The 19674-nt window shown below is 37.0% G+C and overlaps 1 protein-coding gene across 1 annotated transcript; it reads right to left on the bottom strand.

Moving 5' to 3' along the window:
• Nucleotides 1–6529: 6529 nt before the first annotated feature.
• Nucleotides 6530–18714, bottom strand: LOC102503075 (vomeronasal type-2 receptor 116; the record flags this gene model as incomplete). The annotated part of the gene is made up of 5 exons (XM_006164685.1): nt 6530–7443; nt 10760–10883; nt 13868–14092; nt 16129–16944; nt 18423–18714. Coding segments are annotated over 5 exons (2371 nt in total), but the record flags the coding sequence as incomplete, so codon positions are not given.
• Between the last annotated feature and the right edge of the window lie 960 nt (nt 18715–19674).

Consider the following 19674-nt stretch of genomic DNA (forward strand, 5'->3'; position numbering starts at 1 on the left):
TAATGAAGAACTTTAAGGTGGTTTGTGGCATACTTAAAACATTCTATTGTGCCTGTGGTGCCACTGTTATGTATTTTGTTAGAGCATTAGCTATAGTGAGGCGGGAGTATCCTGGGCCAGTTTTGGCCTAAAAGGTTATTTTTAAGCTTGTGCTAAATGTATCTTGAAGGACTTTCCAAAGGTCAAGAAGATTTCTGCCTAGATGTGACTTCAGCACACCCTCTATTGTGACCGTGCTGGAGTGAAGTATTGTAATTAACAGTAGGTGGTCAGAGCAAAGGGGAGTGGTCAGGGGACTTTTTGGAAAATCTTCTCATATACTCAGGATGTATAAGAGAGCTATGTAATTATTTTATAGTAGTATATCAGGGACTCAGAGGGGAGTTGCTTCCCAGCAAGGCTACTGCAGTTTCCAGAGCATATAGCAAGCGGCCTTGCCAACATGTTAAATTGACCCAAGCTTTGTTCCTAGGTGGGTGGGTGGGGGGTGTACAACAGCGGCCTTGCCAACATGCTGATTCGACCCAATCTTTGCTCAAAATGTCAAAAGCTCAAAACAGATCCTGGGTCCCTAATAGGTCAGACTCCTCCAATTCTCCTCTTGGGAATGTGGGCACACACACACACACGTGCCTGAGATAAGTTTAAGCCATTAGGTCCGGGCCTCGAACCACTGTCAACTAATGGTAGTCCAACGACATAGCCATTACACCAACTGCTGGTCCCAAGTTTGTTTATTTTCTATTTCATTTATTTCTGGTCAGATCTTTATTATTTCTTTTCTCTTGGCATTTTTTGGATTTTTTTGTGGTTGTTTTTCCAATTCCCTAATGTTTGCCATCTTTTTATTTTTTCGTTGAGCACAGATTTTGCTGTGTCCCAAATATTCTGGAGAGTTATGTTTTGGTTAGCATTTTTTTCTTTTTTTTTCTTCTATTTATTATCATTATTATCATTTTATACATTCAATTGCTACACTTCATTTAACTTGTAAAGAGAGAATTTATCCAATATGAAATATACCTCAGAACATTCCAATTGAGTATATCTAGGAAATTTATAATCTCAGTCTTAATTTGTTCTGTAGTTTTGAAGTCATTTAGAAGTGAATTGTTATCTTTTATGTTTTTGTGTACTTTTGAAGACTTTTGTCAGTTTTTTGTTTAATTCCATCTGACCAGAAAACAAAAATACTAGAAAGAATTTTTATACTTTAAAATTTTTAAAGGATTGCTTTGTCCCCTATTGTATGATAGGGTTTAAAGATGTTGTGTGTGGGAAACTAAAAAAAAAATTATTGTATTTTGTTGTTGTTGAGTGAAATGTCCTACAAATGTCTGTCAGGTCCATCTGGTATGATTCAGCTTTTATATTTGTTTCTTTTATCTTCTTTTCAATATTCAGGGAACTTTATTAGTAACTTGATGTCTTTCTTCTTTGACACTTTTAGAATATTTTTTTTGACTTTCACTGTTTTCTCTATGATGTGTGTTGGAGAGAAAATGTTTATGTTAGATTTGGAAAGTTTTCAAATAGTATTTCATGAAAGATTTATGTGCTTTTACCTTTACCTACTTGATGCCATCTGAAATACTCATTATGTGAATATTTGGCCACTTAATAGTGTCTAAAATTTCTCCTATGCACCCCATTTTTAAATTTTGCTATAGAGTGTATGTGTTCAACTTAGAGAAAAAGAAAGTGACAAAGAGGGAAAGTGAGAAAGCACCCCCAGGGGAATGACCAGACCACAATCTTTTCTCCTCCATTCTCTTTTGTGACTTTAGACATGTGCTCATACACACCCAGTGTGTTTCTCAAGCTGCTGGGTCTAGAACTCAAGTTATACAGTTGGCTATGTAGGATCCAGTTGCCTTATCACCACCATGCCACCACCTGGCACATGTTCTCATCCTAAGGCTTAGTTTTTGGCAGCTTGGATTGACTTTGAGGTTGCTCTTTCAAGCTCAGAAATTTTTTATTCTGCATGATCTAATCTGCTAATAGTTTTGACAGAGATTTTACTTTCATGTATTGTGTTCTTCATCTTCAGAAGTTCAGTTTGCTTTTCTTTCAAGGTGTCAATCTCTTCATATAATTCCTCCTTTATGTCATGGAATAATCCTCTTATCACCTGGAATTGACTGTTTTCTCTTGTATGTTAGCATTTTTTTATGATTAATATTCTAAATTTTTCCCACTATTTCTTATGAATTTCTGTATTTTATCCATTGTTGGAAAGGAGTTACTATTTCTTTGAGAGAGACATATTTCCTTGTTTTTTTTTTTCCTCATGTTTCTTGTTTCTCTGCATTAGTTTTTAGGCATTTCATAGATTCTGTAATGCTAGGGGGTGGAGTATCCCTAAGCCTATGTGTGACCCTGGTGAGATGGTTCAGAAGGGCTAGTAACCAGCTACATCTTTCAGGTCAGTGTGGGGTTTCCATAGTCTGTGTGTGAGACCTGGAGTTGGAGAAGCTCTTCAGACTCACACAGAGCCCTGTGAAGGTGGCCTAGGAGGGCCTGGAGACAAGTCTATATTTGAGACATACTATGTGGGTCTGGAGTGGCCTTCATGTGACATCCAAATGTGGTGACATTCTGAAGGCAACCAAGTGGAAAGGAAGAAGGGGAACACTCCATTTCCAGGTTGAGCTCTGGCAGAGTGTTCCAGGAGAGGCCAGGGAACAGCTATGTCTTTAAGATCCAGGCCAGGCTTATGTATCCTGCCTTTAATTTCTGGCAGTAAGTAGTCTCAGGCATTGGATGTGTTGACCTTGTTTCTTCCATTCCCAAGGGCTTCTTCTTTGTTCTCTGTCCTTGCTTCCTCTGGGCTTTAGAGATGCCAGATTGTCCGATTCTGCTCAAAACAGAACTCCACCAGCAATTTAGTATTGCAGGATAGTGTAGTACTCTTGTGGCTTGGGTGGGAGGTCTGATGCTTTTTTCTGAAGTGATATGCACACATACTTTGTAACAATGTTTATTAATAGCTCTGTGTCAATTTTGTTGTTTTTCCACAGATGAGGAGTACTGGAGTATGAGGTAAGAGACTGGAATTTGGGGTTTCAGAGGAAGATGCTTTTTATCTTCTTCCTTATAGGGAAGGGCTTCAGAACCTCAACTGTTTCAGATAATTGATTTCCTCTTTACATTTCTAAGTTGAGATTCTGCATTACAAAGTTACCTTCTGTCTTTTTTTTCACAGTTCTTCAGTCTCACTTTACTTCTTTGCTGGAAGCTTAGACATGTATTCAACTTTTTAAAATTGTTCTTCCCAGAGAGATGCCAGAGTGGATATTTCTAATCAGCCATTTTGATCTTCTTCCTCAGCATTGGCTATTATTATTGTAGTTTGCTATATTGCACATGTACTCACTGGAATGAGGGAGTGAGAAATCACACCCCAGATGAGATGGCCACTCTACAGTCCTTTCTCCTCCATTCTTTTCTCAGGATTTTGGGCACCCACACACACGTACTTGGCATGATTTTCAAGATATTAAGTCCAGGACTCAAATCGTGGGAACTCTAGCCAAAGTCCAGAAAGGAGAATGGAGGAGAATAAATTGTAGCATGACCATCACCCCTGGGGGAGTGATTTCTTGCTTTCTGTCTCTCTAGCTCTCTCTGTCTCTCCAGTGAGTGTATTCTCCCTATACCATACTACTTTCTGGACCCTGAATTTATGACCGTAAAATAATACAAATTAATATATTTGCCCATTTTCTTTTATAAATATATATATATATATATGATTTGCTATAGGGCAACATGGTCTCACCAGAGAGACAGGAAGCAAAAAAATCACCCCCAAGGGGAGATGGTCACACTGTAATCCCTTCCCCTCCATTCTCCTCTCAGAATTTGGGCATGCACATACATGCACCCAGCAAGAGTTTTAAGCCACCAGGTCCAGGACTCAAACTGCGGTCGACTACATGGGAGTTCAGTGATGTAACCATTATGTCATGATCCCCCAGTTTTGAAGTCGTCTTCAAAACTAGATTACAAATTTTTACCTATTTGATGTCAATTGCTTTTCAATGTGTTTAATTTTGTTAGTTTTTGATGATAAAGTAAACCTGAGGCACCCTCCAACGAGTTATCTCACTGCAATCCTCTACCAGCCCTGCAGCAGGTTAAAGTTTTGCACACACTTGGAATATTTAAGTAGACCCTGGATATAAATCCATAGCCTTCTGTATGACTTCCAGAATTGTGCAGTAGCACCAATAATACCTGTGTCTTATAGCTGGGAAAGGTGACTGCTGATTATGGACCTTACAAATTTAAATGATTTTCACTTTCCTTATCTGTAATTAAATAATTACAGTGCCTTTATTATATTAGTACAAAGATAAATTGTTACATTATTACAAAAGTAATTAATGTGCTTGTATTTGTCAAACAGAAAAGTTTTATACTTACAGTGTATTTTTTCATAAAAAAGTATTCATAATTTTATAAAAATATCTGAGATAAGACAAATTGGAAAACATAACACACCAAAATTTGGTGGATACTGCAGAAATTTTGCTTAGAGGGACATTGAAATCTTTCACAGTTGCCGGGGACCAGCCTCGGCGTGGGTGGGTTCGACAGAGGGAGCGAAGGTGAACAGAAGTCAGAGGCCTCGATGCTTTCTCATGCACATCCTATGCCGGACACCCCTCAAAGATCGCTTTCTGAGGAGTGACAACTGCTAGGAATCATCGTGCCTTTTTATTGAAAATGTGATACATGCAAGTAAATGGGTGAGGGGCAGTAAAAGATTTACTCTAAGGAACAGGGTATACAAAGCATGGAAGCAATAATTATAAAACATGCTGTTTGTCTTGTTAGCTCAGGTAAAATCAATCACAGTTCTCAGGATGAGGAAGTCCATTTGTCTGCTGTATCTTCTTCTTGGATCTTGATTACTGGGAAGAGTCTTTTGAAGAGGGGGCTTGCAGGATGTTTGACAACTTCAGTCCCGGGCCAGGGCGATAACGTTGCTGGTTACAATGACCTAGATGGAAATCTTGTCTTGCTAAGTAAAGACACAGTTAATATATGGACTATCTATACATTACAACAATAGAGGGTGAGTCTATGATCTTATATGGGAAAGGAAGATGATCTTGTAGCTCAGGAGACAACATTGGATGTTTTATTAGCAGTTTTTTATGGCCAACAGCACATAGATGAGAAAGTCATTGTAGTTGAAAGCTACCTGTTGCTTTAGATAAGAGCTCCCAGCTAAAATGGTTAATCTTTCTGTGGAGCCCTCAGCTTTGTTTATTCTGTTGTCCCATCCAGGCTTTTTCCTCTAATAAATCTGTGGGTTCCTGCATTTTGTTTGTTGAGTCTGTCAATTAGTGAGTTCTTTTGTTTTATCTCTGAGTCTCTGTTATGTGGTGAATGTGCTGACTTTGCTAGTGTGAGTTAACTTTGGCCTGTAGCTTTAACAAGGGGTATGTAAGTAAAACTAACCTTAAACTAACTCAGTCTACATATGCTTCTAATGCTAATTTGGTTTATACTAACTTAATCTATATGTTAATTTTGGCTTAAAAACAGACAGGTGGGGGAGTCTTAAACTTCCTGATCCTCCTGTCAGTCTTAGGGAACCACATTCCTACAAGATCACTAATTGGCTTTATTGCAATGGTTGGGGGTGATGTTTTACCCTTACACGGTACAGTAATAACAGTAAAACTCATGGCAGAGAAATTGAATACCGGCCAGTTCAAGGACACAAGGGAGAGCTCGTAAACTGGGCCTTGCCTCAGTTTCTTCCCAGTCCAGGCCTTGCCTTAGAATGGGAGGCAGCATCCTTACCAGCTTGTGTTGCCTGCATGGCCCCGTCACACAGTTTACTTAAAAACAGATGAAATACATCAAATCAGTACTACTTTATACATCATGCAACTACAAGAAGAAGAGTAAAGTAAATGAAAAGTTAAAAGAAGCAATGATGTGGGACCAGCATATGGCACAATGGTTACGTTGCTGGACTCCCACATAGTTGACCACAGTTTGAGTCCCAGACTCAGGGGTTTGAAACTCACGCTGGGCATTTGTGCATGCATGCCCAAAGTCTAGAAAGAAGAATGGTGGAGAAGAGATTGTAGCATGACCGTCACCCTTGGAGGTGTGATTTCTTGCTTTCTGTCTCTGTATCTCTCTCTGTCTCTCCAGTGAGTGTATTCTCCCTATAGCAAAAATCTCTCTAAAAGAAAGAAACAAACAATTATGTTAAGATTATAATGGATGTAAATAAGAGATATAAAAACCATACAGGGAATCAATGTAACCACCAGTTGGTTCTTAAAAAGCTTAATTTTTTTTTTAACTGAAAAAATATGTTCCAGCAGGTGCTATGGTGGTTAAGGAGCTTGACTCCCACATAGCCTACCATGGTTCAAGTCTGGAACCTGCAGGCTGGCTTGTTTTCTCACTCCCCATCTCCAATCTCTCTCTAGTCAAATTAAAAAATAAGTATAAATAAGTAAATGTGAGCTTATGACATAAAACCTTAGAATACCTGTTTCGTTTGGAACCTCTTCTGTTTTTTTAAACTCTGCAAGGAGTTCCTCTCAGGTCTTATCAGAATAATGTAGCACTTAGGGATGAAGATGCAGCATAGGAGTCCTGCACTAGAGGCCAAGATGGAGAAGACCTCCACAGCCACCATGAACTTCCCCTTTGTGCTGTGGTAGACAGGGAGGAAGGTGACCCAGACACTGCAGAACACCAGCATGCTGAACGTCAGAAACTTGGCCTCATTGAATGTGTCAGGCAGGTTTCTGGCAAGGAAAGCTACAGTGAAGCTCCCCAGAGCCAAGAAGCCCAGGTATCCCAGGACACAGTAGAAGGCAGTGACTGAACCCTTGTTGCACATGATGATGAGGTTTGTGGGCTCAGAGTGTAAGTCTATATCAATGAAAGGGGGTGATGTTCCCAACCAGATTCCACAGATAATCACTTGCACCAGGGAGCAAATGGGAATGACAGAGTTAGAAGTCCCCGACAGCAGCAGGCGCTTCATTGTTCTTCCAGGCTTCCTGGCCTTGAATGCCAGAATCACAGTAATGGTTTTGGCCAAAACTGTGGAAATAGCCACAGTGAACACTAGTGCAAATGTGACTTGTTGGAGGATGCAGGTGACTGTGTTAGGATGCCCAATGAAAAGCAAGGAGCAGAGGAAGCATAGGAGGAGGGAGATGAGCAGGATAAAACTGAGAACATGGTTATTGGCCTTGACAATGGGAGTGTTTTGGTGCTTCACGAAGACCCCCAAAACCACAGCTGTGACCGTAGAGAAACACAGAGCCGTACAGGCCATGGCCATTCCCATAGAATCCTCAAAAGCCAGGAATGTCACAGACTTGGGGAGGCAGTGAGTTTTTTCACTATTTGGATATTCTTGATCTGGGCACTGCATACACTGCTCTGCATCTGTTGGAAAAACAAAGACCAACTGTTTTAGTCTCAAACGATTTATCTGTGTCATGTTGAAATAGATGGTCACATTTGAGTCATTGCGAATACAGACAGACCCTGTTGTAATACCAAGATAAGTCAAGATTCTACACTGATGGCCCTGGGAAATTCTTCCAGCTGCAGATAATCCCAAATCCATTGAAACTGAGTATCAGCAATGAACAATCTTTGTCAGGCCATCTTGTGGCTCAATGATGTTACCAAGGATGTGGATTTATTCTAAATCTCCTTTCTATTCTCTCCTGGGTTTTCCTCATAAGAAGCCTTATATTCACATAGTTTATAATATTTAGTTTAGCACAATAAAAGTGAATCATTTTCTTATTTGTATTCAGAAAAAATAACTTTACCTAATTCTCCTGGTATATTACAGTATTATCACTATCATAATTTCTACTGATTTTATCTTTGGAAATAACATGTCAAGTAGTTATACAAGATATGTATTATTTTAAATTTTTATTTTTCTGTCACTATCCTCATAAGTAGTCCCACAGAAATGTTCAAAGCAGTTTGATTGAATTGAAAACATTTGGATTTTGAATGTAATTTTATTGCTCCTCTACAATTACTTTTTAAAAGATTACCGTTTTAATCATTATTGAAGGATGAGATATAATTTCTGAAATTTTTCTTTATTTACGTAAAAGCACTGTTTGCTAACTTTTTCTTTTAGTGGTAAGTAATAAATATTTTACCTTTACACATTATAAAGTATGTGCTGCAAATACTTATCTCTATTGATATGCATTGAGTTGTCAAAAAAGTCATGATGTATTTTTCTGTATTTTTTAATGCAAAAATGCATCGTAACTTTTCCAACAATCCAAAAGAAGGAAAGCATAGACACATGGAAATTGATAGCCATGTCTATGAGTTAATTAAAATTTATTTGTGGAACTCGGTGGTAATTTGCCTACTCTTTTTTTTCTTTCTTTTATTAATTTGCCAGAGGATATGTGTGCTCACTAGGAGAGACAAAGAGAGACTGAGAGATGGAAAGAAGCAAGTACTCCTTATGCAAAATGATAACACTGCAATCCTTTCTCCTCCATCTTTCTCTCTTTTCTGGATCTCAGTCATACACACACACACACACACACACACACACACACACATACACACATACTGACATGTTTCTTAAGCCATCAGATTTGGGACCTGAACTATGTAGTCAGTATGTGAGAAACAGCCACGTTAATTTTGAAGCCAAAAGCTGACCCAACCTGTGTTTTTTTTAAAGTTATTTAATTTTTAAGGTAGTATGGATTCAAAAGTATAATATGTTCTAAGAACTGAAGAGTGATAGTTTATTACTTTTCTTAAACTGCTATTTCTATTCTCAGAGTCAATTGCTTTCCCTGACTACTTCTGTCTCACAAACATGCTTGGGACACAATAATTGGGTATTTTATTCTGGGTCTCAAATCCTATTATTCTTTATTTTCATTTATTTTACATACTTAATTACCGTTGCAAATCCTTCATATGAAAGGCAAATATTTTACTTCTTGGCATATTCTTACATGAACATATCTGTTCACTCTTACTAGTGATTAAAACAAAATGCTTTCTGTTATTTTAATGACTGTAATTGCATAACTCCTGTGGAAGAATCCAAATGACTGTCATATGTATTCTTTATATATTGAAAAATGTAAACATAACTTTTTTTGAGAGAGAGATTTTTGTTATAGAGCACATGCACTTGCCAGAGACAGCGAGAGATGGAGAGACAGAGAGAAATCACCTCCCGGGGGGGATGGCCATGCCACAGTCCCTTCTCCTCCATTCTCCTCTCAGGATTCTGAGCACACTCTCACATGCCCAGTGTGAGGTTTAAGCCACTAGGTCTGGGATTTGATCCACAGTTAACTACGTGGGAGTCCAGTGATGTAACCATTACACCATCTGCTGGTCCCCAGAAGCATAATTAAAAAAAAAAAAAAAAAAAACACCTTATTTTATTTTATTTTATTTATTTTAATTTGACCAGAGAGAAACAGAGTGAGAGAGAGAAAGCAAGCCACCAAGTCCAGGACTTGAACCATGGTCAGCCATGTGGGAGTCCAACACCTTTAACCACCACACCACCTGCCAGCCCTAAGAAGCATAATTTTTTAAAGAGATTTTTGCTATAGAGTGTATGCACTTGTTGGAGAGACAGAAGGAGACAGAGAGACAGAAAGTAAGAAATAACTCCCCAGGAGCAATGGTCATCTCACAGTCCCTTTTTCTCCATTTTTATCTCGAGACTTTGAGCATGAATTTCAAGCTTCTGGTCAGGCACTTGAACCATGATCAGCCATGTGAGAATCTAACATCTTAACCACTATACCACCTACTGGCCCTTAGAAGCATTATTTAATTAAACTTTCAACATTTCGGATTTGAAAATACCACAATTTATTTTGATATATAGAATGTATATCTTTTATAACAGGTATTTTTTTGAAGTTACAGATTGTGGAATTTATTAGAATCTTGTATCTTTAATTTTTAAAATATTTCCTTCATATACTATACTATTTCAAAGTGTAAGATTCTGATATTAGTTAAGTTTGTGTACTTCATACCTTACAAATTGGAGCATGGTTGAAAAAGTTGCAAAATCGTTTTAGAATAACTTACTTGTAATTGTTTGTGCTTATCATCCAAGGGCAAATCTCTATCGGTTTCAAGATTTTAAGGCACCCACAATTAACCTTAATAATTACATATTTTCCATTTTATGGGAGGACTTTTGCATGGTTCAGTATGAGATCTAAGAGTGACACCGTCTTCCCCAGCATTGATTCCAAAGGGCAACTTTGGAATTGGTTTCACAGTTGAGCTCAATAGGATGAGCACAGCCAGAGAGCGTTTACACATATTAGGTAGCAATAGTGTTTATAAAATAAAGATATTGAAACATGTGGCCAGTAGGTGGCATAGTGGCTAAGGCACTGAAATTCCACATGGCTGACTACAGTTTGAGTTCCAGCCTCAATGGCTTGAAAAATCACACCAGGCCACATGTATGTGCATGTCCTAAATTTCAGGAGAACAGAGAAGGAATTGTAGTGTGGTCATCCCCCAGTGGGTGATTTCTCACTTTCTCTCTCACTGTCTCTCTGGCAAACACACATGCCCTACAGCAAAAACCTCACAAAAATATTGAAACTAGGGAACATGTGAATTGAAAACAATGATGCTTTATATTTCATTCCCAATTTTATTGGTTTCCTTTTTACTGAGAAATAAAGTTGTAAGGTACTTGTATATTTCATACTTGATTGATTTGAAATATCTGTCTTTGGACAAACAACACAAGTAAAACAGCAAAATGGTCTTCCTTCTTGGGGAATTTTTTGGAATCCAGGACCACAGTTCTGGCTACACACGGATTTAGGAGTCTGAGAGGAAAAGAGAATCATTAGTCATAATCAAGTATATTATCAGATGCTTTGACAGAATGACTGTTTCTCTCTCCACCTCAGAGAAAATTTTGACCATTAATAGAAGTTCATCACTATGTGTCTCTCAGTTTCCACTGCGTTGCTATTACCTAGACTTCTAATAAAGAGTTACTATATGAAGCCAATCTGTAGCTTGGTGTTAACCTGAGTTGGATCCCACATGGTGACCACAGGCTGACCACATGGTGCAAGTCCTAGACCTGGCATCTTGAAAGACATGTTAGGTGTATATGCATGTGTGCCCAAAATTCTGGAAAAGCAGAAGTGGAGAAGGGATTGTAGCATGACCATTTCCCATAAAGAAATATGGGAGGGTGCTTTCTTACATACACTCTCTCTCTCTGTGTCTCCCTCTGGTGAGTATCTACATCCTCTTCTAGGAAAACTGAATAAACAATAGTTACTATCATTAGTTTTTCTCTTTAAAAACTGTTTAACAAATATTACAAGTTAACTAATTATTTCACACATGACTGGAAATATCCTTTGATTTTTTTCTCTTTTTTTATTTAACCACTTCGTCCAAAACTGTTTTAGTGGAGGTTTCTACACGGTGAATATTCTTAGCAGTTATGTTCTGGAGAATAATTATGTCATGTCCTCATTTCTGGTGGCCAGAAATTTTTATTTTCATAAAGCAAAAATTAAGGAACTTTTTTTCTACAGAGACTTTTACATTATTTTTGTCTATTAAATGTTCCTTTCCTTTCCTGGCCCACCCACTTTCTACCACCCACTACTCTCCCTTACAGTTTATGATATTGACACATCTGCTTTAGGTTCTATATTAAAAAAAAAAATTAAATGTGCTCCTATTCTTCACTATATCTTAAAACAAGGAAACGAACAAACAAACAAACAAACAAACAAAAAACGTCTAGAGCCTCAAATCTTCTGTCCAAGAAGATATTTTTTTTTTTAGAGGAGATTTTCGCTATAGGGCACGTGCACTCGCCAGACAGACAGAGAGAGACATAGAGACAGAAAGCGGGAAATCACCCCCCAGGGGGTATGGTCATGCTGCAATCCCTTCTCCTCCATTCTCCTCTCGGGATCTTGGGCACGCATGCACACGTGCCTGGCATGAGTTCTAAGCCACTGGGTCCAGGATGCGAACCGCGGTAGACTACGTGGGACTGCAGCGACATAGACATGAGTTCTAAGCCACCGTGTCTGGGACGCAAACCGCAGTTGACTACGTGGGAGTCCAGCGACATAGCCATTACACTAACTGCTGGTTCCCAAGAAGATATATATATATTTTTTTTAAATTCTAATGATGTAAAAAAAAAATTCTAATGATGTTAGTAGAGATAGTGGGTCAGGAATAAAGGGTGGTGAAATGGGTGGGGGACAGGGAAAAATACATTTAATTGACACAAAAAATAGTTATTTTCTGATGATGATGTATAGGATAATGTCTTTGTCTTTACTGATATACACTGTATTCATGCCGGGAAAACACATATTTTGTACACTGTAAAGATGTATGGTGATGAAATGTAAATAAATATTTTAAAACATTCTAACGATGTGATGTGTAGGCACACCATTGAAAGTTAACTAATTAAAAATTATGGCCAATATATGATAAGAATAAGTTATGAACCATAGATTGTGGTTAAATTTCTTCTTGGCTTCTGAGTCCAGTTAAGGACTGCTTTTCAAATATTAAAAATACAATCGGTGTGCAAAGCATGATTGTTACATGAAGCTCCTGCCTAATCTAATTGCCCGAGATTATTATAGTTAGTGGTTTGAAATGCTTAGTAGAACAAAGATTGAATATAATGGCATGCAAAATGACAAGCAAAAATGTAAATGGTATTTACAAAAAGGTGAACACAAGTAAATTATGAGTTAAGATAAAACTTACTTTTTTGCAGCAATAAATATTTTTGTATAATGAAGACTGTTCACAAATGATAGTTTTAGAACATATAGAGGGATTCGTTGGGAGATATATAGTTATATGCTGCATAAAGACATAAGATTTCAGTCAGTGAGTAACCACATGTTTATAGCAGTCCCATAGATAGTAAGCTAGACCAGATAGTTTCTGGGTGTGGTAGGCAATGCCATCTAAATTTGTGTAACTGCAGTCTATGTTTGCAGTGACAAAATTGTCTACAGATGCATTTTTCAGAACATATTCTTACAAAGCAATTGTTTGACTGTAAATACATATTCATCAACTTGGTGATTAATTAATTGGACTGCTGTTTGAATAAATATACCTACATTAAAAAACAAGGGGCCAGCAGGTGGTGTGGTTAAGGGCACTGGACTCCCACATGGTCTCTGCCATTTGAGTCCTGGACTTGGCGGCTTGCTTTCTTGCTTTCTCTCACTTTCACTCTGTTCCTCTCTGGTCAAATTAAGATAAACAAATAAAGGGCATGGTGGTGCCTGCTCTATGGCAATAAATAAATAAATAAATAAATAAATAAATAAATAAGTTAAATTAAAATAATACTTTAAATAAACAAAAAATCTCTTATGCAACCCAGTTTTTTTGATAGTTCAAGTTTAGAATATGTATAAGCAACTCAAATAGTACGAAGTCAAGGTATAAAAGGTAAATTTAATTCCGATTTAAAGTAACACAGCATGCACAGACACAGCACAGAGAAACTTGCTTTCTCTCTCTCTCACTCTGTTCCTCTCTGGTTAAATTAAGATAAACAAATAAAAAAAGTTAATAATACTTTAAGTAAAAAAAATATAAAAAAAAACCTTATGAAACCCAGTTCTTTTGATAGTTAAAGTTTAGAATATGTATAAGCAACTCAAATAGTACAAAGTCAAGGTATAAAACGTAAATTTAATTCTGATTTAAAGTAACACAGCGCACAGACACATCATTTCATTTCAGGACTCTTCAGATACCTCTGTATAGATTTAATATTGAAATATCATACCTCTTTGTAAATAACAGGCCATTTTATCATTTCTTCATTGATGACCAAGCTTTGATCTTGGGAGTTTCTGTAGACAAAGTCTCCTACATTAACCAGTAGCCATCTGTGATTAGGAAGATTCACAATGTTTTGGATATCATAATGTGTCACGTATCCTTTCTCATCGATGGCAGTGCTGTACCCAGTGTTGTTTATAAATTGGCTTTTTCTCAGAAATGGATGAAGCTGGATGAGAGGCATGATTTATAAACTAAGAGTGTATTTAAGGTAGAAGTTGAAGGTCTAATCCTTCTATTGCCACTTTCTTACCCTTAAATTTTCATTTTGCTAGAGGCTTAGTTTTGTTTCAGTGACACTGTCTCAAGGCTCATGTAAAATAAATGATCTTTTTCTTCATGAAAACAATGGGGGAACATTTACATCTCCCCCCCCCAAAAAAAATCTAGAATATTGGCCAAAGTGTGATTTGTGCATAGTCTCTGGTAAAATCCAGATGAGTAAAGTCTGAATTGGATTTCTTGGAAGCTTAGCTTGATACCTTATGAAGGGCTTACTAAGGATGAATAAGTTTGGTTTCTTAATAATGATAATGGTAGTATAAATGTATGCATATGTCCAATTTTATCCAAATATATACATTAAATATGTGAGGTTGTTTAAATATCAATTAAATCATATCTCAAAAAAGCTTCTTAAAAGGGAACAAAAAATTTTTTTTATTGGTCTTTATTTTGGATTTTTTTTTTAGGGAGAGATTTTTGCTATAATGTGCATGTGCTGCTGGAGAGACAGAGAACTAGAGAAACAGAAAGCACAAAATTACACCTCCATCCCTGGGGGGGGGATGGCCACCCTGCAATCTTCTTCTACTCCATTCTCTTCTCAAGATTTTGGGCACATGTGCACACATGCCTGGTATGAGGTTTAAGCTACCAGGTCTGGGACATGAACCACAGTGGACTACATGGAAATCCAGTGAAATAACCATTATGCCATCTGCTGATCTCTTGGATTTCTTTTTTTAAGTAAAAGTGTGATTGTCACAGAAAATAATGAACGTTTATTTTCTGCTATTAAGTCTTTATATTTTTGAAACACAAGTAATTAAAGTAATCTGTAAACACATTTAGCTGTCCATCTTGACAAAATTACCTGGTTTTTAAAGATTCAACTTCAAACTAACTGAAAGTTCAAATTAAGCATTTTTGGCAAATATAAATCAGAAACTAAACTAAACAATCTGTTAATTTTTATGTATTCATATTACATTTTTTTCAATAATTTCATCTAATGTATTGGTCCTTGGTTTCTAAAAATATATATATATATTTTTTTGAGAGGTTTTCGCTATAGGGCGCGTGCGCTCGCCAGACGGACAGAGAGAGACATAGAGACAGAAAGCAAGAAATCACCCCCCAAGGGGGATGGTCACGTCGCAATCCCTTCTCCTCCATTCTCCTCTCGGGATCTTGGGCACGCACGCACACATGCCCAGCGTGAGTTTTAAGCCACAGGGTCTGGAACGTGAACCACTGTCGACTACATGGGAGTCCAGTGACATAGCCATTACACTAACTGCTGGTTCCCTCTAAAAATATTTTATACATAATTATAAATTCAAATATGTTTAGTTTTAAATACAAACTTATTTATAAACCAGGTAAGATATATTGAGCTATGGGCATCATAAGTCTTTTTATATCTTAATATTGCACTACAAACCCTGCTCCCATGACTTTTGCATATAGTATAAGTATAAATATAGTTAAGTTTCTCAAGCACTTTCCTTGGGTTATTTTAGGATATTAGGTAGAATAATTTCTGTCCTCACTATAAGTATCACATAGAGGGATAGGGCTACACATCTATATCACTATAAATAAAAGAGCTGCCGTCAAATATGGTTATTATGTCAACATTTATTGACATCAGATACATTCCTAGAAAACACACAGAAATTCTAATTTTCGGTCTACATTGTGTGAAGAGTCTTTTCTGTGATATTTACAGTATTTGATTCTACATTAGGAAATAGGCTTACATGTATAATTAAATATTTTAAAATCTAAGATTCTAATGGCAGAATTTTCTAAATAATGGTTATACAAATACTTATATATATTTGGGAAAAAATAAAATCTTTATTTTGCCTGATCCTGTTGACCTATAGAAGATAACAATGTCATAATGTTGTATCTTAATAAAATACCTCCAATATTATCAGGTGCTAAATATATGTCCTGGTTATAGAGGGTATTTACCTGCCAGGGAGGAAGCACAGACTGGCCTGAATCTCCTAGATATCCCATTTCTATTTTCTGTGAAAAGATCTGATGAAGAGCTTGAGCCACCATATATACAGCATTATAGATAAAAAAGCTGGAGTCAACCAGAGTCATCATGTCCACCTGAGACGGTATAAACTCTAAGGAAGAATTTGGTGGGCAGTCTCCAATTTTGCCACATAGTGATCCAGAAAGTGAACAATTAAAAGACTCTATCCAGAGTTTACTAAGTACAAAGTCTTCTGGGTATTGGGAAGAGTTGACTCTTTTGAGAAATTGTTTGAAGCCAGGGATTTTTCTTTTCTTGTTTGAAAATAAGAGACTCCCATGGAAAATGTATTGTTGCTTTAAATTGGCAGCCAAAACGTCTTCCCACTTTGATGAGAAGAGATTTCTTATGACCAACACCTTTCCCAAAATTAAATAGAATTCTTCTGCCATAATCAGGCTCCAGACACTCCCTTCATCACCAAGTATTATATACACATTTGCAGATGAAATTCTGATCCTAATTATAAAATTGAAATCATACAGTACATAGCCACCTGTTGTAGCAGGGAGCCTTTCTGTAAAGTCCACACAGATCTCCTTTTTTATCATCTCTGCCTTTAGATCCTGAAGGGATGCCTCTCCTTGCATACCATCAGCTACATAGAGTGCAATCCATGTCCAGTCAAAATGGAGCAACAACCAGGTGATTCCATGAGCCAGAGGTCTGTCCTGGGTGGCCATGTGATAAACTGATGGAAACCGGTCTTTACTTAGGATGGGATCAAATGGACCATATGTGACCTGAATAAGAAAAGAAGTAGGTTGATTCTGATCTTACTTACTGAAATTTAGAGCTATTCTATTTAAACGGGGTAGGGAAGAGATAATTCTCTGTATGGTAAGTTCACAGAATGGAATATTGAGTGAAGAGACTGCCTGTTATGGAGACATTCTCCCAGTCTGGGTATTAGACTATAGTATTAGCTATTAGGTATTGTTTTGCAGTCTTTTTAAAAAATTTTTCTCTTCAATTTTTATTTTCTTATTTTTAACATCCACTCACTGTACACCTCTAGAGCATACATACTGGATTTTCCCAGCATAAACGCACTGTATGTTAGTCCAGTCAAAGGTATTACCATATACCTTATCAACAGGTAATTTCCTATTTTTGTGTTCATTAAATGCTTTGCTTCTTGTTTTCACCTTGAGTCTCCCCCTTTTACTTTCCTCATTATCTACTCTCTTCCACAGTGTCTTCATAATCTATAGACATGATTAATCCAGCTCAGTAGTATCACTTCCATAAGAAAGCATGAAAGAAAAAGTGGGAGATTCAACACACTTTTATTCATCTACAGAGGGAAATGAAGAAGGCATAACATTTATGAAAATGATTCTCCAAGATGATGATGAGTCTGTTATCCTGGGCCCATGTGAATTGTGGACCAGAAGTTTTCTTCCCTAGCAACCAATGTTAAATATAAATTCTGAGAAAAAATAAATCTGTTTTTTTACTGATCTTTTGGTACCGTAAAATTTACTTATCACCAGAGCATCATCTGTATTGTCTAAACAAACAACTACTTACACACTCTTTAAATGTTTTTATAATACAAATTTTTCAGAATATAATTATCTTGAGCTACTACTGTCTGTGTTTACCAGTAATGTCTCCTGAATGTTGCTTGTGTTAGACAGTTTCCCTGGAAAGAATCTTGAGGGGGAGATCTGTGATGTGGAGACTAACTGGAAGGGCATTCAGAGGATCACATTCATGATGTGAAGAAGAGCTGAGGGATATGGGAAAACACAGCAGATTGACGGAGCCATAGCCAATTTGGGGAAATTCCAGTGATGGAACATTCCTTCTTCTTTGTGCCAAATGAAAACCAGATGCAAAGGTCTTTACCTTTACATCTGATTGTCACTGTCCTCTGAATGCCACTAATAATGTTCTCTCCTAACATGGGGTAGATCCCTGTACTGTGTGCCTTTTCTAGGAGACACATATCTTTGGGTTGTTATCAGTCAATCTTCTCAGCACTGGGAGTTGGCTGCACTGGCCATGACAGGAATCTAGGTGGAGCTGCGCAGATTCCATTATTCTTTTTTCTTTCTTAATCTTGCACCATTAATATCTCAATGAATTTCCTGTGATGTATTTCTAACTCTCAAGGGATATGTAAACCCAGCTTCCAAATTTTCTTTGCTCAGGAATGAGAGAATTGCATTAGGAGAGATTCAAACATCATCGTTCCTAACTAACAACCACTTACATGTGGGCTTTTGTAGAGCTCCAAAAGCGTTCCAATTTGAGATGAAAATGTTGGCACGTTTCCTGCAATGATGGCCACACATTGTTTCTGTCGCTGGCAGTTGTAGTTAGGCAGAGTCTGATTCTCTCCAGAGAGCATATACAGAGCACTCAGTAAGGTCTTTTGGTGATGGGGCAATGCATTGTAGATATCATAACCCAGGGAAAGGTTGGGAAGCAAATGGGCGCTCTTGTTAATCTCCTCAATGGCAAAGAGAAAGGCCAGTACATATTGGTAGTTTTGCCAATGCCACCTAAACAGGAGAAAGCACTAGAAGTTATCGTAAGACTTGGGATTGAGATTAAAGTTCTTAGTCTAGCCAAGAGACAGAAAGCATTAGGCTTAACTGCCATTCAGAGATTCTCCTGCCCTGATGTATGAAATTAGTGTGAATGGTTCTCAGGGCCCTAGGAAACCTTGAAGTGGCTTTTCTCTCTATTTAATCAAATTGTGTCCAAACAACCAAGAAAAGTTTTGAGGGCATTGTGAGTGAGATGAAGACTCATTTAGCAGGATGATGGCACTGTCACCTCCATAGAGGTGATTTTAAGAGAGGATTGATTAATGTGTAAAGAATAGGGCAAACTATTTTTCTAGAGATATGAATAAAAAGTGTACATGTATACATTTTTATACATTTAAAAATCATGTGTTTTATATAAATAAATTATAGTTATGCATATTCATCAAATAGAAAATATTTTATTATTTTCAAATATAATGTGGAGTGATTAAACTAAGGTAAATTATATACTGCATTACCTCAAATATTCCATTTTTTAAATAAAGAAAACATCAGAATTGTACTCCCTGAGCAATAATAAAATGCATAGTACTCAGTTATTAACTTTCTTTATTATGCTTACAGTCACCTTCTTAAACCCTTCTGCAATTAGATGTATCCCAAATGTCATCTTGTTTCTATGTAGGTCCAGAACCAATGATACCCCTTGATTTCCTTATGCTCAAACATTTAAACAGCAAATGACTTGCCAGTTTTTCAACCATGTTGCAGAATTATTCTCTAAAACATTTTAGGCAGATTTAGGTAGCCTATTTTATAATTTTCTACTCTATTACATCACTCTTATGGAGAATGTGTACCTATTTTTTTTCTCGAAAATAAACATTTCATGCAGATATTCTAATTGATTACAGAAGATTTTCTTAAACTTTTTTTTATTTCATTGAAATTCTTCTTAATTTCTTATTT

This window comes from Tupaia chinensis, unplaced genomic scaffold, assembly GCF_000334495.1.
Source record: "Tupaia chinensis unplaced genomic scaffold, TupChi_1.0 Scaffold143659_1, whole genome shotgun sequence".
In the NCBI taxonomy this organism is placed as follows: domain Eukaryota; kingdom Metazoa; phylum Chordata; class Mammalia; order Scandentia; family Tupaiidae; genus Tupaia; species Tupaia belangeri.